The sequence below is a fragment of the Centruroides vittatus genome, unplaced genomic scaffold (assembly GCF_030686945.1).
Source record: "Centruroides vittatus isolate TY-2023 unplaced genomic scaffold, ASM3068694v2 scaffold_861, whole genome shotgun sequence".
Taxonomy (NCBI): domain Eukaryota; kingdom Metazoa; phylum Arthropoda; class Arachnida; order Scorpiones; family Buthidae; genus Centruroides; species Centruroides vittatus.
The window spans coordinates 749,476-776,428 of NW_027122718.1; the positions used below are offsets into that span (position 1 = coordinate 749,476).

Genomic DNA, 26,953 nt, shown 5'->3' on the forward strand with positions numbered 1-26,953 from the left:
GGTCTCTAAGTGTACCAAAGTGTGAATTTCCCCTCTTTGTTCTCATGTATGTCACAAGAAGTAGGCTTGGGAAAGTTGGCAGAGAATTGAGGTATTGTGATAGTAGTGTATCTTGAACTGAACTTATTAACTGTAAAATAAACTTTTGGTTATTTCATTGGCATCCTAGAGCGTGTTTATTTAATTAGATGTGTTTTTTTTCCTTTGTACCTGCACAGGGAACCCTCTATGATAGAGAACTTTTCTGCACTGGCTATTATTGGCTTAATATCAATACATTGGGCTTTGGGATGTTGATATAAATACAGTATTATTTTAACAATTTTTTTTCATTTTACCTAATTTAAATTAATATAAATGTAATATCATAAAGTAAACTTACTTAAAATTAAGTTTATATTACGTTTGTGTTAAAATTCTTAAGTTAGTTTAACTACATTTTTGTTTTTAAAAATTTCTAATTTTTTGTTGTCCAAAACAACATAAAAAAATGTTCTCTTCATAATATGTTTCACACTTAAAAGCATTAAACCTGCTCTATCTATATCAATGTAACACAGGTTCTAGCTAGGGTTGCCACCTCATAACTTAGTCTTGCCCAGAGACGATGATTTAAGAAACCAAAAAAAAACTAGGACGTTTCCATATAAGTCTCGGGAGGTGAAGGGTCTAAAGTAGAGTGAATACTAGCTGTCTGTATATTTCTAAATATTTTTAAAAAATTACACTTTTATTGCGATTTCTGACCCCCCCGACTTAATAGATTTTATTATATAAACGTTTAATTAATTAAAAATGAATAACGAACCTACTGGAACTGGTATAATAAAGAGAAAACAACACCTTTCTTAAATTCCAGCAAAAGTTTAACTATATAAAAACGTTTTCAACTGATTTCATCAGTCTTCTTCAGTTACTCGAACAAAAAAACAAAAAGAACGAACCAAATTCAAATTTACAAAATCACGAGAATGGAAAGAATTCTCGTGATTGCGCAGACTATGCAAAAACGATGTACCGATAAACGGTAAAAAATGCAAATTCTTGACAAAAAAATGCAGATTCTTGACAAACTATATATAATATCACAATCTTACGTTATCCAATGAATGATTTCCAAGCAGACGATAGCCCATCTGCGTCCCTGTGGTTGATGCAATGGGATGTTAATTGTGCCCTATATATTTCTAATTTCTCCAAATGTCTAACGGCCTGTTTAGATCTAGTGGCTTTTATGATGGAAGCACTATCCCAGTGTACCGTGATCTCCTGTTGCTTAGCAAATGCTGCTAGGACTGTGCTGTCAACTGTCCTCTTAACTGATTGCTTATGCTCTTTTATTCTTTGCTGTAAACCACGCAAGGTGGCCCCAATGTACACTAGATCGGATTTAAAACGTTGGTCCCTGATTGGAATTGAGTACACTCCTGTTAGCTCATTTGGTTTCTCTTTCCTCTTATCATTCCTTAACAGACGGTATACTGTCGGGTTGCGCCTATATATTATGCGTAAGTTCCTTTCTTTGGATACCTTCTTAACAATACTTTTAATAAACGGAATATAGTCCATGACCACTGTTTTTTTCTGTTCAGTTCTGTGTTGTTGATGTTTACGTCTCTGTATATCCGTAATTAGACGGTTCACTACCCTTCTCTGATAACCAAACTGTGTTGCTACGCTTCTTACGTACTCCAACTCCTTGTACGTGTTGCAAATACTTGAGCAATGTGTGTAAGCTCGTTGTATCCATGCTCGTAAAGCCGCTAACTTAAACTGTTCAGGATCCACGGAGTTTCTGGGTATGATGCTAGGTTGATATACCGGTTTCCTGAAGATATCCGTCTGTATCTCCCCATCCTTACATGTGATCGTCAAGTCCAAGAAGTTAACCCTAAAGTCACTCTCTTGGTTCAACTCCAATGTGAGTCCGTAGGGGTTGCTGTTGATTGCATCAAGAAAGCGACGGGTATTGCGATCATTATGCCATATGATGAATATGTCATCAACATATCTGGTATAGAAAACTATGTCTTCTTGGAATGAAGGTAATATATTGCATTCTAGGTTTCGTAGGACCAATTCACAGAGCATCGCTGATATGGGACTACCCATCGGGACTCCCCTTCCTTGCATGTATGTTTTCCCTTGAAATTCAAAGAAAGAAGAATGACAGATGAGATCAGCTAATTCCAAAATTTGCCTTTTGTATTTGAATGAATTCACGATGTTGTTAAACAAGAAGTCCCTTAAGGCGCAGAAGCACGGAGGGAGTTTTATCGAGGGATACAAGGCCTTAAAGTCCATAACCGTCATGTGTTCCCTGTCCTTAAGCATAATTTCATTCATTCTATGTACGAGTTGCAAGGAGTCTTTGATGCAATAAGGGTAATCCTGGATCTTATCCCGAATAAATCTGACAAGCTGCTTTTCTAGTGCGAACGTGGGTGCATTACATTTTTCCACGACGGGTCTTATCTGATTGCATTTGGCAAGACGCACAAACCAGGCTAAGATCTTTGGTGGTCTTGGTGCCTTCATAATGATATTGTCCAAACGCAAAAAGCGTGCTAACGGAGACTTGGCAAACCTCTTAACTCTATTGTGTAATTTTTCTAACAGCTTGTCCGGAGCAATAACGCATTCTGTGTTAGTAATATACTCCTGCAATTTCTGAGCATATGTATCCCGTTTAACAAGTACAATATCCTTAGTCTTATCGGCTTTCATAAGAATCACTTCATTCCTCCGCAGCCATTCTCTCGTTTGCTTGATGTAATTCTGAAACTGTCCGGAGCCCGTCCTAGCCCGTTTCTCTCTTTCGGCCAAAAACCTTGTTTGCCAACGTACGTAATCCTGGTTAGTGTGACCCAAATTAGAGATAAGTAGCTCAATATTAGGTATGATGGTATCCGGACTTATTTTCGGGTTGGGAGCATACATAGGACCATATTCTAGTGCTCTTATAAAACACTGTGGTGGTGTGATGTCATCCCATGCGGTAATGGAGCTTTTTAATTTCGTACGTGGTTTAATGTAATGGCATTTGAATAACCATTTAAGTTTCTTTATATATCGCCGTTTTAAATTTCTTTCTATGCTCGTAGTCAATGCGATAACTCTATTGTTGACTTCTTCTAGGATCTCTTGGTCTTCTCGGTAGAGGTCATTTTCCAATTGTATAAGTTTATGTAGTAATGTATAATAACACCTTCTGACATTCCTGACCGCCTTGTTGAGGCATAACTTTTTTAGTTTCGGTAACAGAAGATTGGTTGTCAAGCTTATCAAGGCAAGAACTAAGAGTTTCTTATCCAATGCCGATTGAATGGGGTTTATCCAATGTCAATCGCTCGCATCAAATTACCTGTTGGCTGTGATTCGCTGTTACCGAAACTAAAAAAGTTATGCCTCAACAAGGCGGTCAGGAATGTCAGAAGGTGTTATTATACATTACTACATAAACTTATACAATTGGAAAATGACCTCTACCGAGAAGACCAAGAGATCCTAGAAGAAGTCAACAATAGAGTTATCGCATTGACTACGAGCATAGAAAGAAATTTAAAACGGCGATATATAAAGAAACTTAAATGGTTATTCAAATGCCATTACATTAAACCACGTACGAAATTAAAAAGCTCCATTACCGCATGGGATGACATCACACCACCACAGTGTTTTATAAGAGCACTAGAATATGGTCCTATGTATGCTCCCAACCCGAAAATAAGTCCGGATACCATCATACCTAATATTGAGCTACTTATCTCTAATTTGGGTCACACTAACCAGGATTACGTACGTTGGCAAACAAGGTTTTTGGCCGAAAGAGAGAAACGGGCTAGGACGGGCTCCGGACAGTTTCAGAATTACATCAAGCAAACGAGAGAATGGCTGCGGAGGAATGAAGTGATTCTTATGAAAGCCGATAAGACTAAGGATATTGTACTTGTTAAACGGGATACATATGCTCAGAAATTGCAGGAGTATATTACTAACACAGAATGCGTTATTGCTCCGGACAAGCTGTTAGAAAAATTACACAATAGAGTTAAGAGGTTTGCCAAGTCTCCGTTAGCACGCTTTTTGCGTTTGGACAATATCATTATGAAGGCACCAAGACCACCAAAGATCTTAGCCTGGTTTGTGCGTCTTGCCAAATGCAATCAGATAAGACCCGTCGTGGAAAAATGTAATGCACCCACGTTCGCACTATACAGAGACGTAAACATCAACAACACAGAACTGAATAGAAAAAAACAGTGGTCATGGACTATATTCCGTTTATTAAAAGTATTGTTAAGAAGGTATCCAAAGAAAGGAACTTACGCATAATATATAGGCGCAACCCGACAGTATACCGTCTGTTAAGGAATGATAAGAGGAAAGAGAAACCAAATGAGCTAACAGGAGTGTACTCAATTCCAATCAGGGACCAACGTTTTAAATCCGATCTAGTGTACATTGGGGCCACCTTGCGTGGTTTACAGCAAAGAATAAAAGAGCATAAGCAATCAGTTAAGAGGACAGTTGACAGCACAGTCCTAGCAGCATTTGCTAAGCAACAGGAGATCACGGTACACTGGGATAGTGCTTCCATCATAAAAGCCACTAGATCTAAACAGGCCGTTAGACATTTGGAGAAATTAGAAATATATAGGGCACAATTAACATCCCATTGCATCAACCACAGGGACGCAGATGGGCTATCGTCTGCTTGGAAATCATTCATTGGATAACGTAAGATTGTGATATTATATATAGTTTGTCAAGAATCTGCATTTTTTTGTCAAGAATTTGCATTTTTTACCGTTTATCGGTACATCGTTTTTGCATAGTCTGCGCAATCACGAGAATTCTTTCCATTCTCGTGATTTTGTAAATTTGAATTTGGTTCGTTCTTTTTGTTTTTTTGTTCGAGTAACTGAAGAAGACTGATGAAATCAGTTGAAAACGTTTTTATATAGTTAAACTTTTGCTGGAATTTAAGAAAGGTGTTGTTTTCTCTTTATTAATTAAAAAATTAAAAAACTATTGGATGTCATTTTTGACATCAGAAAGTAGCTTTAAATAACTTTACCGAAGTAAAATCTGGGTACTAGAACTTTTAGAACGATGAATGAAATTTGATTTTTAAAAAATCCAATAAAAAAACAATTAAGCGTTAATCGTGCATCATTAAAGGTTGAATTAAAATCGCGATAAAATTTTTTTTGCATGGATAAAAATTTTTGGAAAAATTTGGAGACAAAAAACATCTGAAAATCAAAAAAAAATTTTTTTTGAGGGTCAACAGAACCATGTGTGTTATGCTATTTAGCCTGCTCGAGACTGACTAGAGCATGGGACAATAGGAGTAACTATATTTTATAACTTACTATTAATCATCAACCAACACGAACACTGATTATCAAACTGTTCTCTATGTAGGCTATGACATGTCACTCTCAATAGACATCTCTTGACAGATGTCACAAGAGAGAGTATAACTACATAGCATGCAGCAGCATTGTGCCTATGCCAGTTATAGACATTATGTATTTAAGCCAACGACCACCACACTAGTAATTTGGTACACTGGGAAGAAATATACGCGACGGTTTGCATATAATTTTGTACATATTCATTTCAACTTGCACAACCCGGAGAAATATTAATTGAGCCTGGAGATAACTCACTGAATCCCGGAGTCTCTGGGTCAAACTCGGATAGGTGGCAACCCTAGTTCTAGCATATTTTGTTGTCTTACATCATCGGCTAATTTCAAAATTGATTTGTGATTTATTTATTTATTATTTTTTTAATTATGGTTGATAAACTTGCTTCAATTTCTTTTTCTTTCTTTGAGCCTTTATTAACTTTCCACAATGCTTTAATGTTTTTAGTAATGCTTAAACACTTTTGCTTTGACATTTTTGTACTACATTATAGAACATTCACTCTCAAACCTGAAGTTGAAAAGTTGCATTTCACTTTCAATTTTAATGTTTCTGAGAACCCTGATAGACAAACTTAAAGTTTCCCTGAACTTTACATAGCATTCAATATGGAAATGATTTAGGTATGACTGATCTCAACCATCTGCATAAGTAAGACTGTACACAATAAAAAATATCACTAATATCAATATTCATTGAACAGGCCTCCCCGATTTCATGATGGATGAGTTTTCAAATAAAGCAGCGTAAACAAAATTGGTGCAAAATTAATCCATTATACTGTACTGTATTATGAAGTGAATAGGGATGTGTTTCAGGTCTTCAAAAAAATTTATTCAGTAGATTCATTTTTTTTAATAAAAACATGTTACCTATAAGTTACATTATTACTAAAAAGTACTGTATAATACAGTATTAAATTTCATTTATTTTAATATGTAAATACTGTAACACTCTAAATTGTTTAGGTCCAAATGCCCTTATTGACAGATGATCTCTCTCTCTTTACAACCAGTAGCCATGTGGGGGCAGATTACATGATAGTTTAACCCTTTTCACCCGAAAGTAGTGATCGATCGGTATCCCTCATTGTTAAGCTAAACTTTGATAGTACCGATTAGTCGTTACTCTGGCAAAAATCGATATTTGTAAAATTTATCGACAACCGACGTCGGCACTTGACGGCATTGTCTTGTCTATCATCTGTTTCACATATTTTTGTCCAGGTGGTGTTTTGTTGACTTAAAAAATTTTAATTAATGCTTTTTTTCCTTAATTTATTTTTTCTGATAATTTTTTTTTCATTTTTAGCATATTCATGCAATAATATTACTATAATAAGTTCATTTGTGCTATAATAAGTTTATTCATGCTATAATAAGTTTATTTAGCTATAATAAGTCGTGTTATAAATATTCAAGTTGTGACGCTCAGTTCTGATATTTTATATATAAAATAAATAAAAAAATGTAACATTTGTTGATATTTTAAATGTATTGCTACTGGTAATCATATGTTTATTACAAAAATATATAATTTCGTTCGATATGAAGTGAATAAAGTATATTAGTTCATTATATTAGTTGATATCTGCTATCAACTGCTATAAAATTTTGATTTCAAACAAATGTTTGATATAATGTGCTATAATCTCACAACGAATAAACTACATGCATAAGTGTTATATCAAATTGTACAAAACAATATTCTACGTCTTTCTGGCTCGGTGCCAGCAAAAAGCTAGGTAACTAGACAATGTTAATTTTGTCAAAGTTACAAATTATCAAGTTTGAATGTCAGTTCTGATATATATAATTTTTTTCTTTTTATAAATTTTTTTAATAAAATGTATTGAAAAGTATTGTATTTAAAACTAAAGATATTAATAAATGTATGTGATTTTTTTTTTTTCATGTAGATATAATGATAATTTGATTTTTGGTGAATTTTTAAAATAATATCGCCTGACTGACCTATATTGCCTTAGGTGGGATTGCAAAATAAACATAAACAAGATTTTGAGAGAAAAGGGTTAAAAGCTAACGATTAGTATTTCTCATACAAAGGGCTGTGGTTTTACAAAGGGTTTACAGATTGATATCTGCAATTGAACCTAAATTCAAACTCAACTTGGATGGTGTTTTTATGATTGATTGTCCTTACATAAAAAATAGCAATGAATTGAACCTTTAGGGGCCGTTTATAAATTACATAAGGTATTTCGGGGTGGGTGGAGGTCAAGGATTTCTTGCGATTTCTTACTCGAGTAGGGGGTAATAGATCTCGTCTTACGTAATATTTTTATTTTTTAATCTTGTTGAGTGGTGGAATTTTGAATTTAGCTTTAATTTGGCAGGTTTCTATTAAGAATGCTCATTGTAATAACGTCATCTCGTGTGACGTGATAGAATAATAATGCTAGCAGACTCACGCTCTACACATTTTTCACCATGGGAGAAAGGCTGTGTAGTTTCTCTCTCTTTTTTTTTTTATCAGAATAAATGAACCACTCCTATGGGTGTATAACACTAAGAATACATAAACCAAAATACATGATACAAAGTAAACATAAAATTAGTATTTTGCCTTTTAGTGAAAACTAAAATGTAAAACTAGAAATTTGAAATTATAGTCTTTTCTTCCATATATATTGAGCATAATTGTAAAAAGCATCAAACAGTGTCTTCTGAACAAGCATGTTGAATGGACATGGCCACCTGAAACCAAGTGTAAAGATTTCTAATTTCAAAATAAGTCTAGCTTGATCATAAATCGGTCAATGATAGATTATGTGGTCAATGGTGTCTAGGTTTTCTGTAGAGCAATAGCAAGAGGCAATTTCTGCCTGGTTATACATTGCCAGGTAGCTTCTAAAATTACCATGCTCAGTAAGAAGTTGAGCAGTAGCAAACGTTAAATCTTTAAATGGTAGGTGAGAACCTGCATTTAACACCAGGAAAATAAAGTCTTCTTATTCTACCAGTTTTACTGCTCAACCATTGTTGATTCCACTTTTGCATAGCGTTGTCACGAATATAATTTTTAAGGCTGCTACGTGAGAGAGGGGAGTGCGTGTAGTCCAAGTCAGTATTCTTTTCAGTTGACTTAGCCCCGAAGTTGGCTTCTTCTTTTCCAATATGCCAGTATGGCCAGGAACAAATATAAAAGTTACCTTATTTACAAGATTTTTAATATAGTGCTGGATATGTGATTTTATTGCTATTGCAATTGGGATTTAAGAGCTTTTAGGACAGACTGAGAATCACTCACTGTAAATGTTGATAGTTTTGTTTGGTAGTGAAGTGGCTCACTGAACAGCTTGGTATACAGCATCTTCAGCTTGATAGATGGAGGTATGTGGGGGTATCTGTATCTTCTAACATATTTCGGGCAAAATACGTCAGTTTGGAGGAAGATACAGATACTTGAGCCGAAATGAAGGGGCTTTTGGACCCACCTGCGTAGATATTAATGTCTGCATGGTTATCCATGGAGGAAAGCAGATGACATCAAATGTACCTTGGGGATAACCTTGTCTACAGGGTGACAGAGATAGTAGGGTAATTGCAATGTGGTAGTGTATGAACAGCTGTAGATAGGAGTAGAGATTGTTGAGCCTTGATGTTTCTAGTTCTAATGTAGTAGTTTAGAACCTTTTCTACAATACATAGTGGTGAAGGAAGGAGCTAAGCTAGTATCAGAGAGGCATTAGTAGAAACAGTTCTGCAGGACTTTGAAATTCTGATGGCAAACTGTCTTTGAAAAGAGTAATTTATACTACGTTCGCACACAATCCACGACTCACTTCGATCTCGATTTGCCTACAATCTGGATTGTGACTGTCGCCAGTCGAACGTCGTGCCGTTCGCACAGGTAACTCGCTTGAGAATAACCCGGCTATTGTAAGCGATGATAAAACTGGCATAACTACTCGGTAAGTCACAAACACCAACACACAAAATGGAAGTTTTGATTAGAAATAAATACTTTTTCTTGCCATATATCTAATAATAGACAGATGTCATCGTCTCTCCCAACAACTTTTTTATTTTTTTGCCGATAGCCCGACACGTGTTCTGTAGCCATCTTGTATTTTCTTGCGCGCGTGGGATTGTGGGATCTCTCTTATGACTGGATCTAGTTTCAAAAACTCTCTCCAGTCAATCGCGATTGAACGTCATTTCAGTCGAGATTGAAACGGTCGAGGGTGTTCGCACCAAGGCATAGTCGCTGACCTTGGTCACAATCTAGATTGAAACGCTCGGTGCGAACGGGGTATTACTTGCTACTGAATTTTTACTAGTTACATGATCCCAGCTAGAGGCTGCGTAAAGTAGCATTGGTTGTACTGTCACATTATATAGAGTTTTACAAGCTTTATGATTTAGTACCCAGGTGCACCTAGCACATTTTAGCAGCAAGTAGTTTATTTTCTTGGTCTTAGCCAAGATAAAATCAATATGGTAACAGAATGTGGTTTCTCTCTATTCTCTCTTGTTTTGTTTTGTATGACATTTCTGTTTACAGGTGTACTAGCTAGTCAATCTGTCAAAGTATTTTGCATCCTTTTGTGAAAATTAATATAAAAATGAATATTATGACGTTGTTTAATGATGGTAATAAAAAGACTGTTGTTAATTAAAAAAAAAAAATTCTTAAAATAAATTGTTCATTCAAATTCATTAAATTTTTATATTTTTAAATTTGTTCACTTAATATGTACTATTGTTTATAAAAGACTAATTAACTAATTAATAATTATATATTTTGGACCGAAGGTTTTTAGGGTTTCATAAAAAAAATGTTTTTTGTTAATCTTTCTATAAAATCATACCTAAATATTACGTAAGATGGGGAGAGGGGATTAAAGAAAATATTAGTTTCTTACACGTGTGGGTGGGGGTCTAGAATGGCCGAAATTGCCCTCACGTAATTTATGGACGGCTCCTTAAAGAAATTCCAGGATAATTAATTGCAAATTCGATAATCAATTGCAACCTCTAATGTTTTGATTATCGAATTTGCGATTAATTATCCTGGAATTTTTTAAAGGTTCAATTTGTTGCTATTTTGTCCTTATATATTACAAAAAATTTGTTACTTAGAAATTTAACTTTGTCATTTAGATACAATTTAACATATATTTTTGGCTGAAAGAGCAGTGTACAATTCAAATATTCATTATACAGAGAAATTTACACATTCACAAGAGCCGAATTATCAGGCTAGAGTTGGCTATAATAAATAAATAATTATTAAGACAATTTGGCACTAGAGCTCGGCGTTAGGCGCCATCTCTTACTAAACTTAATAATAATTAAATTAAATAAATTTGACGACCATCGACGGCATTGTAATGACCGTCGATGGTCGTCGTGTTAGCTTATATATACTGGAGGAGGCGATCGGACCGAAGGTCCGGGTAGCGTAACTGGTAACGTGTCTGCACGGATAGCAGAAGTTGCGGGTTCGAGTCCCGCTTCGGGCCGATTTCTTTTCCTCCAGTTCCAAATTATTAAAATTATTTATTTAATTTAATTATTATTAAGTTTAGTAAGAGATGGCGCCTAACGCCGAGCTCTAGTGCCAAATTGTCTTAATAATTATTTATTTATTATAGCCAACTCTAGCCCGATAATTCAGCTCTTGTGGATGTGTAGCTTGGTAACGGGTTAGTCGTTATTTATTTATACAGAGAAATTTGCTATATTGAAATTTGTAATATGGAAGTTTGACTGTAATTGCATAGATATACATTATGAGACATCACATGCACAGGCATTAAAAATAAAAAATTATTAAATACAAACTAGGTTTGAAGGAAAGATAAATATAACATGATGATGATAAAATAAATATTAATAAAATAAACAATAATAGAAAATTAAGAAGAAAAAAAGATTTGTCTTTATTAAATCTGATTTTTACAAGAGTAAGGTGTACTCTGATCCTTATGTTTGTGAATAATTAGGACAAAGTAATTCTTCATGAACATTGAATTCTTGAACTTTGTGTTCCATTTTCAATGTTAAATTTGTAATTTTTTCCAAAACATTATGTATTATTGTTGTTTTAAAAAATTCCAGAAAAATGAATGGTTTTATTAATGAGTTTAACAAAATTGAAATTTCACAAATTATTACTTTGTGATATAATCTCATTAATCAAACAAAAGTTAGATTTAAATATGCTATATTTTTATTTCTTACATTTGTACATATACAAAATAATAATTATACTATTAGTGAGAGGTCTATTATCACAATGATCTACTGTTTCTGCTTGACAATGCTTGAGATGAGCTTGATTTCTTGAAAATGTCTTGTTTCAATTGTAACATATCAACTTGTGAGCACTATGTTGGCCTCTTTATTCCTAGACTTATTACACAGTCACAGACACAAGAACAACCTTAGAAAATCAGTTTATTTTCCCTAAGGCTGTTCTTGTGTCCAGTGACTGTGTAATAAGTCTAGGAATAAAGAGGCAAACATAGTAGTCACAAGTATATACCAAAGCTAGACAATAAGCATATTATAGAACATTAGAATTTTTCTCTTGAATCTATAACATACCAACTGTAAAGCCTTTCTGAAAATTTAAAGAGAGCATTATCAGTAAAACTTAGCTAATTTGTGTGTAAATTTGTTTGTTACATTAAGTATGAAGTGCCCTTAATTTTTTTGTATGTTTGTGTTGTGGCTTCAGAAATGCTAACAAGTCAAGTAACTTTGCTTCAAGTGTACATAATGTTTGATTTTATTTCAAGTTTGTCTTAATGTTCTCATAAAAATGCAACAAAATATAAACTATTAGGATTTGAAATAAATTCACTAGAATCTGAGATTTAGCTATCAAAACATGCTCAAAATTATTTTAATTTAGAGAGAAAATGCATTGATGTTACAGGTGTTTTATGAGAACAAAAGTTAAATTTTAGCTTAGATTTAAGTTAACTAAGTTTAATCTATTGAAAGTAAACGTGTGTGTTTAAAGACTTTTCTTTAATGATTAATAATTATCCTATTTTATTTAGTTATAATTAATAATACAGCTGATCAGATTATTCAATAAGCAAAAAAGTATATTAATATAAAATTTTTAATTTTTTTTAGTACAAATGAATACAGATTATGTGCTTGGCTTGCTCAGCAGGAAGATCAACATAAAATTGTATTGTATCAATGTGATTTGGAGTTCACGCCATGGACACAACGATGTATTCGTCAAGCTGACTGTATTCTGATAGTAGCATTAGCTAATCAAGAACCTACTGTTGGAGAAGTAAGTAAAAGAAAGTCATCAATTATCATCTATTAGTTCTGCTTTTAGGTTAATTCTATAATGATGTATTAGTAGCTAATTACCAGTATCCCTCGTACAACACACTACTTCTACAACACTGTTTTGCTCTAACATGGTTTGAAAATTGGGGATCTCCCTATACAACATGACTTCTGGTTTCTCTCTAATACTGTTTTGGAAATCCTCTGCACAAAATTTTACAGTTTTAAATGTAAAGGGGGGCGCTTCAGACCTTCGACCAAGATGGCGCAAATTGCGTTGGAGTATCTTTGGTATGCCAAAAAATTAAATCAATTGTTAACTTGGTGGTTATTGTTGAACTGTTTATGGATAGTAATTAGATTAAAATTAATAATGGCAGGAGTAGAACAAAATCCAGGGCCGTTATCTCATTCACCGACAAAGAGAGGACGACCTCCATTGACACGAAGTACAAGTGCCGTTAAGGTGTCCAAGGATGCATGTGTAGATACAATGCTCCGTCGTCAACCAACTACACTTAAGGAGATGGAAAAGCTGAGGAAAATAGCTGAAATAGAGAGGGAGAAGGATGAAGAAACAAGGTTAGAAAATTTTTCCGAATTGGTAGAGATAGAAGACAGTTCGTCATGTACTACTCTACAACAACTTTCAAAGTTGATACAAGACTCTCATAACTCTATTACAGCACAAATATTGGACCTTAAAGCCGAAATAAATTTAATTCACCAGGAAATAAGCGAATTTAAAGCTAAACTTGGTACGTTAGAGCATAATTTAAATCTATTGGAAACAAAAGTGCCAGACTTAGATAGAAAAATAGAAGCCCAACAATACTTGGTAAATACCATTTTAAATATAACTAACCAATGTAATCTAATGTTATTTGGATTAGCGATAACAGAAAATACAAACTTGAAAGAATGTCTTACACAATTATTCCGAGAGAATATTAAGGTAACAGAATTCAAAAAAGAGGAAATTCTGGACATTCACATAATAAAAAAAGAAGATCCATCAATATTGAAAGTTACACTGAACAAGGTCCAGAGAAAAAATCAAATACTTTCAAATTTTTATAAAAATAAAGAAGTATCCTTAGAAGAGCCATTTAAAAATATACGTATGTCATCCGACCTGACACAGGAATCCAGAAACCGTAGAGCAAAAATCCTCCCATACTATAAAGAAGTCAAGAAAAAAGGTGAACAGATATTTCTTAGAAATGACTATTTAATATATAAGAATAAGCAAATAACGTATAGTTTTATAAATAATTGTTTAGTTGATACTAAAACTTTTTTAGAGTTAACTATCAATATTTAAGCTCCTCTAATAATAATGGTATTAAGATGTTGAGTAATCTAAATAGAGAACCTGACAAAGTTAATATAGAGGAATTTAAAGATTCGGATATTAGAATTTTATCTTGGAACGTTCAAGGACTTAGAAATAAGTTTTCCGCTTGCTATTTTGATAAAATCTTAAAGAAGTATGATATTATAGGATTGGAGGAAACGTGGGTCAATAAACTAAATACAAATGAGGAAAATCTTCTCCAGGCCTTTGAATATTTACAAGTTCCAGCAGAAAAAAATCTAGGTGTAGGTTGACCAAAAGGAGGAATAATGTTAATAATGAAAAAATCTCTGGGTGAAATGATTTATAGTTTTTCAACAACTTACTTTATATTCTCATTAATTAAATTGGAGTCTCCTAAATTTAATAATCAATCAGATAATATTCTGGCAATAATAGTAAGTTATTTTCCACCTTATCAAACGCTACAAAATCTCTATCAAGAAATGGAAAAGGTTATAATGGATTGGCTGCATTTTACCTCTTGTTGGATAATCATGGGTGATTTTAATGCAAGAATTGGTAACTATAATGATTCCTATTATAAGGGTAATAATCAAACAATTTATAACTTAAGAAATAGTCATGACACCGGTAGTAATCCTAAAGGGAATCTATTATTAAATTTCGTTAAAAATTATGATTTATACATTCTTAATGGTCGTACAAAAGAAGACTATCCCGGTAGGCATACTTTTATGTCATCAAGAGGAGCATCGGTAATTGATTACATAATGTGTTCTGAAGCCATACTAGATTATTGTGAAGAATTTAAAGTATTAGACCACGACTTATCTGACCATTTCCCTGTACACTTGATTATTAGAGATGAATCAATCAAATCAAAATATGAAAAGGCAAGAATTAAAGAGAAAGAGCAGGTTGCGAGAGACAGATTCAAATTAAGAAAGTTTGAAACTGAAATAGGAGGAAGAATTAAGTTAATTGAAAAAATGGAGACTAATGAACTATATGATAGTTTAATAAAAATATTTAATGAATATAAGATAGAACCAAATCATCATAAGAATAGATATTTAGATAAAATAAAATCCAAATTTAAGCAAGACTGGTTTGATATGGAATGCTACAGAGCAAAGAGACGAAAGGAAACTAAATTAGCAACATTTCGTAGGTTTAGAACAAGAGATCAATTAATTGATTATATAAATTCCAAGAAGAGCTATATAAATCTTATTAAAGCGAAGAAAAAGAAATACTTCAATTTAATCAATCAAAAACTATTGACTGACAAAAGCAACAAATTTTTTTGGCTGACTGTGAAAAAATGCCGTTTGAGGAAAGGTAACGAAAAACAAGACCCTATTGGATTTGATAAATGGATCAAGTTTTTTGGAAAAAGACAATTAACTAACATAAATTTTCACCCAGATCAAGAACAGATAGGTTTGTACAGGGAGGAGAGGATAATAAATATACCAATTCTGGCCTCAGAAATAATAAAAACTATTAACAAACTAAAAGAAACCACGGCCACAGGTCCTGACTCAATTCCCAATTGTTTATTAAAAAGACTACCACCTGAAGCAATCGACTTAATAGCGCTTAGCTTTAATTACATGTATGAAAATAATAAATATCCAGATTCATGGCATTCAGCATACTTTAGAATGATATATAAAAAAGGAGACTGCTCAGACCCAAGCAATTACAGACCCATTGCAATACTATCAACTTTAAGGAAGGTTTTTACAGCTATTCTCGCAAAAAGATTTAATCAATGGCTAGAAGAAAAACAGTTGACGTCCGATACTCAATTTGCTTTCGCTAAAAACGGTGGTACAGAAATAGCCATTTTTATATTGATATCAATTATTCAAATTCAGTTATCTAGAAAAAGGCATAAAGTTTACGCTGCTTTTTTAGATCTGGAGAAGGACTTTGACTCAGTTTCAATAGATTAATAAGTGAAAAACTAGAAAAAACTGGAGCAGATATCTTATTCATAAATGCCATAAAATTTTTATTTGGTCATTATCATGTTACTATAAAATCTGGCAAAACTGTCTTCTCCCCCATAGATATTTTTGGGGGTCTGTTACAAGGTGACCCATTATCGCCATTTTTGTTTAACTTTTTCATATTTGATATAAATAAACAATTTGATAAAGCAGAGGATGGAATAAGAATTGGAAATTGTGTAATTCACTCAATACAATATGCAGATGATATTGTTTTACTTTCAAATACAAAAATTGGTCTACAGAGAAAAATTAATTTAATGCAGAAGTACTTTACACAACTTGGGCTGAAAATTAACCCAAGCAAAACATATATTCAAATTTTCAGGAGAGGAGGAAGACTGGCGAAACAAGACCATAATTTTTACCTTTTAAATGAGAAATTGAAGCTTACAGAGGAGACCTCTTACTTGGGGCTTAATATAACTTCAACTCTATCTTTCGAAGCCCACTTTAAAAATATGAGAAATAAAGCTAATAAACTAATTAATAACCTTATATATCTATTGGTCAAAATAAAAATTAGTTCAATTCAAAAACAAATGCAACTTTTTTCGGCAATAGTGATGAACTCAATATGTTATGCTTTCCCAATATGGGGAATTGAATGGATTACTCGTTTTGAAATAATACAATTACAATATATAAGGAAAATATATGGGATAGATAGAACAGTCCCTGGATATGCCATACGACATGACACAAACCGACTACAATTGGAGCCCTATTTGGTATCAAGAATACAAAAATTTTATAAAAGAATGATTAACAGTGATCATCCTTGGATTAAGACCATATTAAATAATCTGAAAAGTCTAACAGAAACAAAGAAAAATTATGTCAACAATTGGTTTACTAAATATAGTCAAATGCTGGCTAAATATGGAATTTCTCCTATTTTATTTGGAAATACAGAAGAAGACTGGCAATTTGGTAACCGTACGTTAATAGAAAATGTGTTTAACAACTCTATTCATCAAGAAATACTTAAATTACAGAGTTCAAAATTCCATCCCTGGTATATGGAGAATTTAAACTTTCCTCCTTCAAACGAATACATCAATTTTCACCTACCGTTTATAATTAAAAAATTTTATATGCAGCTCCGACTAAACAGTTTTTATATATTAGTGGATCAGAATTATATAAGGATCAGCAGAGAAACATGTAAATTATGTCAGGAGCAAATTTCGATCTTCCATATAATATGTACATGTAGAGGTTGTACAGAGATTAGGCAAAAATACGGTATTTCCACTTTATCTGAGAGTAAATCAACTAGTGAATTCTATAAAAAGTTGTTTCAAATGAGCCCAACTATAATAACAAGATTATACAATTTTTTTACTAAATATGTTAAATTGTCCTGGAAGGCCAGTAACAAATCTGATAAGGAGACTTAATCAAAATTATCTTTTTGTAATTCAAGATAAATACTGTTATTAATGTTAACTATCAAATGTGTTAATTTATGTTCCCCCTTGTAACGGGACTATCCCATATTACGAAAATAAATATTATTATTATTATTATTATACAGGGGAAAAAAATTTAAATGTAAACTTATTATTTGATTTTTTTTTGTTTTTTTTTCAAGTAAGCATGTGTTTTGTCTCAAATTTGCCCATGGATTTTAGAATATTGAAATTTCAAATTACAGTAAAATCACTTTAACTCTAAGCTCCAAGGGGGCAGGAGAAAACTGAGTTTCAGACAAGTCAAGTTAGAGAACAATAGAGTAGAAAATGCCAATTCTGAATAGATTTGTAGTTTTACCTTTCTTGGCATTATATAAAGAATCTTTGAGGTGTTTCTTCTTGTTTTAAACAGCCTGTGTAATGCCTTTCAGCAAAATGTCCAATGTAACTAATGGAATTGAACGGTTTTGCAGGTACATCTTGTTGAGATAAAGCAAGAGGATCTCTTGCTTTGGACTCTAATGTTGTTTGAAAATTGATGTTGGCGAATAGATAAAACTAATTGTCTGAAAATTTCATGAAAATCTGATAGACTCATTTGGATAGAATAAATATTAAAATTCAAGTCAGAAAAGTTGAAAGTAACATAAATCAGTGTTGGGGGGATTCAAGTCTGGGGAAAACTTCGACTTGAAGAATATTTGAATTAATAAATAAAAGTTGATGTTAAATTTTTATGCTATTCCATTGAGACTTATCAAGTGCTTTGTTTTCTTTGAGTTAGAGAAGTTTTACTGTATTTTGTGCATTTTGTCAGCTTTACTTTAATGAAAACTGATATTACAATTTTTTTCTTCCTTGTCCTAACTTTTCTATCAACCAGTTGTTGTCGTCATTGTCTTCAGACTTTAGCCTTTAAGACTGCCACAGTGTTTTTTTTTTTTTATAGATTAATGTTCATATTTAGTAATGTTTATTTAAACATTTTTAGGTAAGTGTTATTAACCTTTTTTTTAACAATCATTTGTAAAATGATGAACAAAATACAGCAGTATCTATCTACTTGAACAATTTGGTATTCAAACACAAATTCTGGAAAAAAGTTGTTTAGTACTCGACTGAACAAACATGACCTGCTAGAATAAATTTTCCATTAACACATTTTTATTTCTTCATCCATAAAAAAATTTTTATGATAAAACTAAAAATATGAAAGTGTTGTTGATACTTCTGATCAAGATAAACAAAAAGCTGAGATGACAGAGATACTTAGTAACACGTGACATTTTCTTTTTACAATTTTAGTTAAATGAGAATACATATTTTTAATTGTGATTGTTAATTTATTTCCAATCAATAATTAACTATAGATTGCTTTCATAAACACATTTCTCTTAATAACAAAAAAGTATACTTTTGCTAACTTCTGGAATGTAACCCTATGTTTTGCATTAGTTCTTTACAGCGGCGGTCTTAATGATTGCGAGGCCTTTGGCGGCAGATCTTTGCGAGGTCCTTGTCCTTTGTGCAAAGTATGTGAATTGAAAATAGATATTTCTGATGATTGATGACAAATGCAAAAGTTATAAATAAATAAATTTAGAGTGTTAAAATATTATATTAGATTTATAAAAGTTGTCATAAAGACAACAAATTAGTAATGATAATAAACTAAGGTACTGTCCATAAATGCCTTAAAGACATACACAGTGCGGCAATTAAATTCCGGGACTGAAGCTATATCTCGGCAACCAGTAGCGACATCTGTTTAAATTTTATGTCATATCAAGTTTGGACATGTATGAACATAACCTAAAACTTTTATTTAAATCGGTTGACATTTATCATTGTTTTTGATATTTTGTTTATCAGTTTATTTTGTTACATGTCGGAAAACAATAATGGAACAACGTGCTGTTATTAAATTTCACGCTAAACTTGGCACAAGTGCCACAGAAACGTTCAAAATGATGCAAAAAGTGTATGGAAGTGAGTGTTTATCACGGTCAAAGACTTTTGAGTGGCACAAGCGATTTTTGGAAGGCAGACAATCACTGGATGACGACAAACGTGTGGGAAGGCCAATAACAATTCGAACAGCAGATTCGATTCAAAAAGTGCAAGAATTTGTATCCAACGATCGCAATGCAACACTGAGAATGATGGAACAGGCATTAAACATTAACAAAGAGACAATACGACAAATTCTTAAAGAAGATTTGGGCAAAACAAAGGTCTGTGCTAAATTTGTTCCGCACACACTAACCCAAGAGCAAAAATTGATGAGACTGGAACATTCCAGAGAGATTGTACGAGCAGCAAATAACAGCTCAACCTTCCTCAAATCAATTGTTACTGGTGACGAGACCTGGTGTTTTCAATATGACCCACAAACAAAACGTCAAAGTGCCGAATGGAAGTCAAAATCATCACCTCAAGCCAAAAAAACACAAAGTTCCATCAAAAATCAAGACTATGTTCATTGTTTTCTTCGATAGCAAAGGCATCATCCACCGTGAGTTCGTCCCACAGGGTCAAACAGTTACTGCTGCTTTCTACTTGGGAGTTTTACGATTAATGGGAAGAATTCGTCAAATTCAACCAGAATATCACAATTCTGATGACTGGTGTTTGTTACACGATAATGCACCAAGTCACACATCATTGATTGTTCGTCAATTTTTGGCACGAAATCAAGTCTGTGTGTTGAATCATTCGCCGTATTCCCCCGATTTAGCACCATGTGACTTCTCTTTATTTCCAAAAATGAAAATGAAGTTGAAAGGACGCATTTTTAATGATATTGAAACCATCCAAAGAGAGTCTACGCGCATATTAGAGGCAATACCGAAAATTGAGTTTGAGCAGGCATTTGAATCACTATTGAATCGCTGTAAAAAGTGTATTGAAGCAGGAGGAGAGTATTTTGAATAATTTAATAAAAAGATTTGAATAAAATTGTTTCGTTTCATTTTTATAGATCCAGTCCCGGAATATAATTGCCGCACTGTGTATGCAGGGATTTAAAAAGGATGTTTGTGGCTTATAACTAATAGCTAAGGATAAAATAAAGTTTTTTAAATATCAACTTTTTTCTACTCGAGTTGTTGCACGAGGCCCCTGCAAGAGCGAGGCCCCAAGCAATTGCCCTGCTCGCCACCCCTAAGGCCGCCACTGGTTCTTTATTTCATATAGCATGGATTTGCATAACATGGCACTTTTTCAGAATTTAACTACCATGTTATATAAGGGATACCTGTATATTTATTCTTATATTGTCAATTATAATCCAGTTCTATCTTTATACAGATCATAAAAACACAAATAAATTTGTTGAATTTAATCTTGTGAAACAAATATTTAATTTTAAAATGTTTGATATATGTAATTAATGATATATGTTTAGAGGTGGATGATAATTAACAATGCAATAAAACTAGCATCACATTTCATTTCCGTTTATTAAATTTTAATATTTTTAAAAAATTTGTTTTTAATAGCTTGAAAAACAACTTGAACATATGAGCATCAAGACTCAAAAGGAACTGATTCTTCTACATCGTGACGATGGATTAAAACCTAGAAATACTGTTCAGTGGCTAAATATGCGCAGTTGGTGTTCCTCACATCATCATATTCGTTGTCCAAAACGAATGTTTGCCAAAAAATCTCATACTAAGATGGTAATTTTTACAATCTGTTCATCATATTCATATCTATTCAATAAATAATAATAGAAAAGCTTTATTTTGAAAAGTTACTAAAAATTATTTTTATATAGATATTATAATTTAACTGAAATATATTAAGATATAATTTCATTAATCATTTTCTTTTAAAACCATTCTGAAATTTATGATTTTGATATATACCTATAGTATTTGTACTTTGTATTATTTGTCAGAATTAAGTATAAATACAAACCAAACTAAATGTTTTCATAATGTGTTGAACATTATTCTTCAACAAATTTAATCTTTAATAATAGAATATTTAAATAATGTGTTGCATTTCAAGTAGCAATCTATCTTTTCATTAAAAAACTACTCATATGAAGATACATTAAAAAGTATAAGAACTAACACAGAATATCTTTTAGGACTTTAATGCAATTAAATTCAATTTTACCTTTTTACAAATATTGGGAATTTGTTTAACTTTAGTTTTCAATTTTCATATACAGTGGTGCCTCGAATAACGGACGCTGCGAACAATGGACTTTGTTTTGCTGTTACGTGACTTGAGCAATGGACTGACTGCGAACAACGGACTTTCCGGCATAATTGGTGACTGCTCCATGGGTGCGTTCTTTAATAGCAATCGTTCTGCGTCTCTGCTACTATGGGAGTGCGCTGCTGTTTGTAGGCATTTAGGAACGACGGTGAAAGAAAGAAAGATGGCAGTGCCCGCACTATGAATAGTATGGTGATGGAGGAATCTATAATTCTAAAATATGAGCTTTTAAAGGCAAAAGAAGGGTCCCAATTGTAAAATTTAACCATAAAATGGATTTTTTGTTGAAAGAGCATTCAAAATAGCCACGAAAAAAATTAGAATGCTGGCTACCATTCGAAAAAAATTCAAAGACACTTACATCACGGTGTGCGCTAACTAGCGCTTTCACAATTCCTAAATTTTCATTCATAAAACCACAATGGACCCGGAAACGAAACTATCTGAGCCATGGAGGACACCATGTTGCTTTCCACTGTAAACTACTGCTACAAGCAGTTGTTTTTTGCTGTTCGACTGCGCGTGCTCTCACCGGAATTTAGGAATGCATTCTGCAGGAATTTTTAAACAGATGTCACTCACGCAGAGTTACGCGGAGGAATAACAGAACGCACCCCATGTTCATTTTCTTTATGATACAGTACGGTTATTTTATGCTGCGGAACGAATTAGATGTTTTAACATGTATTTCTATGGGAAAATGTGTTTCGTATAATGGACGTTTCACTTAACGGACGTGCACCTGGAACGGATTAAGTACGTTATGAGGCACCATTGTACTAGATTATAAAATAATTCATTACACGAATAAGAAATAAACCTTAAGTTTTTAAAAAATTAGTATTGGCTTGTCTATCACTGGATGAACAGTAGTTAACATATTAAATTATCTAAATTATAGTAATAATGTAATTCAAAATATTTAATATATAAAATACATTTTAATTATTTTTATACATAAATTTTAAAAGTATCAAAATTTAATTTGCTTTTCTTTAAATAGATGGAACAATACAAAAAGATATTTAAAACTCAACCAAATATACATTCCGATTTCTCTCGGCTTTCGAGATTTTTGACAGGCACTACTTATGGATTGGTACTAGGTGGTGGCGGTGCTAGGTATGATCTCATTTAAATTTAAAATTAATTAATTCAATTTCTATGTAATTAAAACAATATTAAAATTTTTAGAGGAGCAGCACATGTAGGAATGATAAAAGCTATTTTAGAGGCTGGAATTCCAATAGATATGGTGGGTGGAGTTAGCATTGGTGCTTTTATTGGAGCATTATGGTGTGCAGAGAAAGATATCACAACAGTTACCCAAAAAGCAAGAGAGTGGGCATTGGTAGGTACATTCATTTATTTAATGTAATTATTATTGGAGGAAGTTTCAATCAAATTATTACCATCTTATACATGTACAAAACACATTTTAGTACAATAAAGTATGATACCTTCATTCAATGACTACGTTTTACGTTCATAATTATTTTATGGAAAATCGTGATATCACGGATGTCAAGTAATTGTTCTGGCATCAAAAGTTGTAATAGTGGTGTCAAGAATGTTTATTATATACAGTTTTGGTATCAGTGCCAATGTCATTTTTGAAATATTCTTATATATTGTTTAAACACAATCAGAGCTCATTTGAATTTTGTATTTAAATTCTCTATTCCATTTAAGTTAGAATGTAATTCTGTTAGAACTCAACTACTTGACATTCAAGAAAATCATTCAATGTTCAAATATGTATGCCTGAAGATAGTAGAACTGATTCCTGTTGTGGCTGTATGTCATTGTCATATTGTATACTTTTATCCTTTTGACAATTTTTCCTGCTCTTTGTTCTTTTTACCGTCTAGAACATTTTAACTTTCTTAATTCTTCTTTCTTGGAGGTGAGGGCCACTTTTTGGAATCCCCAGTACAATGAGTATGAGGTTACCTGAGGGCATATAGGGAAAAGGAAGGTCACTTTTGGGCTGGTGCTAGAAGAGAGGGGTGTGACTGTTCGGTGCTCGATTAGACTGGTGAAGTCAAAACTTTGAGTGAGAATTCCCGCTCAAAGTTCTGACTTCACCTTGAAATTCCCAAACTGAAGTTAGTGTGTTAGAGCAGTGTTTCAGTTTGAGTCTGAAAGTGCTATTGGAATAAACTGTATGAAAAACATCAAGAAATTAGTTATAAATTAATATTAAGAATTAGTGTTAAGGAATATTTCTGAAATTATTATTGTTGGTTTATTTTTGTTCTAATTATGATCATTTTTATTATTCTACCAATGACCGGAATTTTGGGTGACTGTTAATCAAAAATCCTTTAAGCTGGAATCCCTTTGTACCTGTACTTTATTATCACGCGAATTAAATTCATTTTTTATCTTCAACTTTGTGCATTTTTTATTATTATTATTATTTTTTGTTTGCCTTTGTCTGTCAACCAAACCCTTTTGTAATTCACAGTCAAAAGTTTTTGTGTGTTTTTTTTTGTAATTTTTATAAAATTTTAGTTTTTCTTTTAACTATACTTTAAATTGATTTTTTTAAAGAAATTTTTGGTGCATTGCATCTAGGCTGTCTTTGTTATAAACTTTATTTAATTTACCTTATGTTAATAAATTAATTCTTTATACTGACATAAATTACATGTTTACAAATTAATCTTTTTACATTTTAATATATTTCTATATTGCATATAAATCAGAATTGTGCAGTTTTCCCAATGTAACTCAGATAGATAACACCCACATATTGAGTCAACATTTCGCTAATTTTTATATTTTATAATGGTTAATTGATTTTAATATTATGAACAGTCATCTTTTTTCCAAATTATCATTTCTGATATCTCAAAAACTGCATGCCTTTTGGTACAAATTTCCCAAGGATTATGCAATATGCAATACTCCAGTGTTTCTCAAACTCCACCAAATCCCCTTAATAAAGAAAAGCTTTCGCAGACCACATAGAGTAGAATTAAGTTAATACAGTAGAACCTCTATTATCCGGATTTTCAATTATCCAGATTGTTCAAAATAAACACAAATTGTACGAATTTGCTGATTTGCACTTGACGAATTGTGACACTGTTTATGTATGTACGTGATGGAATGCGTGGAACAAAATTTTGAAAAGACAATTAGTAAATTCCAGTAACAATAGAAATTTGTGCTGAATGTAATGAAGAAGATGTAACAGAGTGGTTAAATTGTGATGCGAACGATCCTGGATTCCAAATTTTGAATGATGAGGAAATAATTAAAGAAATATCTGCCTCAGATGAACAAGATCGAGAAGACGAAGAGATTTGCGAAGTAAGAGATATTGGTCCTACATATTCTGAAGCTTTTCAGTGCTTAGATATCGCCATGAAGTAGTTTGAGAGCTAAGAAGAGTGTAACTCAGGACAACTTATATGTCTTAAAAGTATTTGTGATTTAGCAGCTTCAAAAAGAACAGTGTTGTGACTGTGCACAATAACACGAAAGGATGAGACTAAGAACAATACACTTTATTATTCATTCTAAGACAGATACACAGTGAACGGTGAAAACATCGATATGAAGGGCGCAAGCGAAACAGTCCAACTAAAAACTCTTTCCCCGCTTTTTTCTCCCTCTCCACCTCTACTTCCATCCCTAACTCTACTTCTGTCCCTAACTCCCACACCCTCCAATAAATCTCTCTCCCCCGTATACCCTGATCAGGTTGGATCCACCATGTGTTTCTCCTAATTCTCCCTATCGCTGCTGGGGGGTCCTCTTGTCCTCTTGAATATGGTAGACATCTGTTCTGCATTTACTAGATTTTTCCCCAGTATCTTGCAGAGGCATCTCTTCACGCTCCCCACCATTCTCTCTCACCATCCTCCCCACCAAGCCACCGCCTTCACGTTGAAGACCCAAGTGATGCCATGGTGAGCAGAGTAGTGGGCAATCTGCTTATCAGACAGTGACTGCCAAAGATCCTGTAGTTCTTTGTTGGCTGCGTGGAAGGATTTGGCATTGAGTAAATCTTGCGAGGGAGGCCTCGCCGTCCTACAAAGTGCTGTAGACAAAGGAGGAAACTGTCTGTTGACATGCTCAAAGACAGCTCTAGATGTACAGCTCGCGTTGTGGCACAGGTGAGCAGTGTAATGTACGACTTCTCTATCAACTGACCTTTTCGGATATGTAGCGGGCCGGCAAAGTCTATTCCTGTGACTGAGAAAGGTGGAGAGGGTAATACACGGTCAGGAAGGACGGGGACTTTGGTTTCTTGGTATGGCTGACTCCTTTGGTGTTGGCACAGTGGGCATCTATGCAGTATGGTCTTAATGACTTTGCGGGCTCGTAGGATCCAGAACTCTTCTCTCAGGTTGGCAAGAACCACACGAGTGCCCAGATGCCCCAGATGTAGGTGGCAGTCCATGATGAGGAGACAGGTGAAGGTGTGTCGGCCATCTAGTAGAATTGGATGCTGTGTGGAAGTGCGGACATCTGCAAATTGCAATCGGCCCCCCACTCTTAAGATCCCATTGGACAGGAATGGGTGGAAACGGTAAACGGGAGATTTTTCTGATATGAGCGTACAGTACCAGAGTTAAGGGCTATTAACTTGTTAGCAAAATGTCTTCTGGACTGTTCTGACCCAGCGGTCTCTCACTGAGCTTACTTTGCCTGCTGAGAGTTCTCCTTTCGGGTGGTTTTTACGGGGGTGGGTTTTACAGAGTATAATGAAGCAGAGGATCCAGGCTGTTACTTGAAGGAGGCATATGTAGCTACTGAAGCGAAATGTATCTAACAACTTGATATGGGCTGCAGTGTGCAGGGTGACAACATGTTTGCGTTTTTCTGCAGCGCAATCTGATCGTGTTGAATGGTCATTGGCGGGCCAATATTCTTCTGTTTGTGATAACCACTGGGGACCCTGCCACCAGGATGTGCAACTGCGGAGGTATTCAGCCGTTAGGCCTCAGGACAGGTGATCAGCTGGATTGTCTGTGCCAGGACAATGGTGCCATTGATTTGGGTTGGTGATGCATTGAATCTCTGTCACTCTGTTTTGTACAAAGGTCTTCCATCGATTGTGGTGTCCACGGATCCAACCTAAGATCACCTTGGCATCACTCCAAAGGACAGCGCCCTCTCTTTGAAGGTTGGTTTCAGTAGTAACATTTTAGTAAGTGACAACCCACCAAGGCTGCAAGCAGTTCTAGCTGAGGTAAGGTAACCCTTTTGATGGGGGCTAGAC

The 26,953-nt window shown here is 33.6% G+C and overlaps 1 protein-coding gene across 1 annotated transcript in view; it reads left to right on the plus strand.

Annotated features, from left to right (window-relative positions):
• The window catches only part of sws (patatin like phospholipase domain containing sws), a 164,726-nt gene that overhangs the window by 66,986 nt on the left and 70,787 nt on the right, over positions 1 to 26,953 (plus strand). The window contains exons 23-26 of the mRNA XM_067288448.1: positions 12,554 to 12,722; positions 20,982 to 21,164; positions 22,718 to 22,836; positions 22,909 to 23,065. Of these exons, the coding sequence (XP_067144549.1) occupies positions 12,554 to 12,722; positions 20,982 to 21,164; positions 22,718 to 22,836; positions 22,909 to 23,065 (628 nt within the window). The remainder of the gene's footprint in view (positions 1 to 12,553; positions 12,723 to 20,981; positions 21,165 to 22,717; positions 22,837 to 22,908; positions 23,066 to 26,953) is intronic.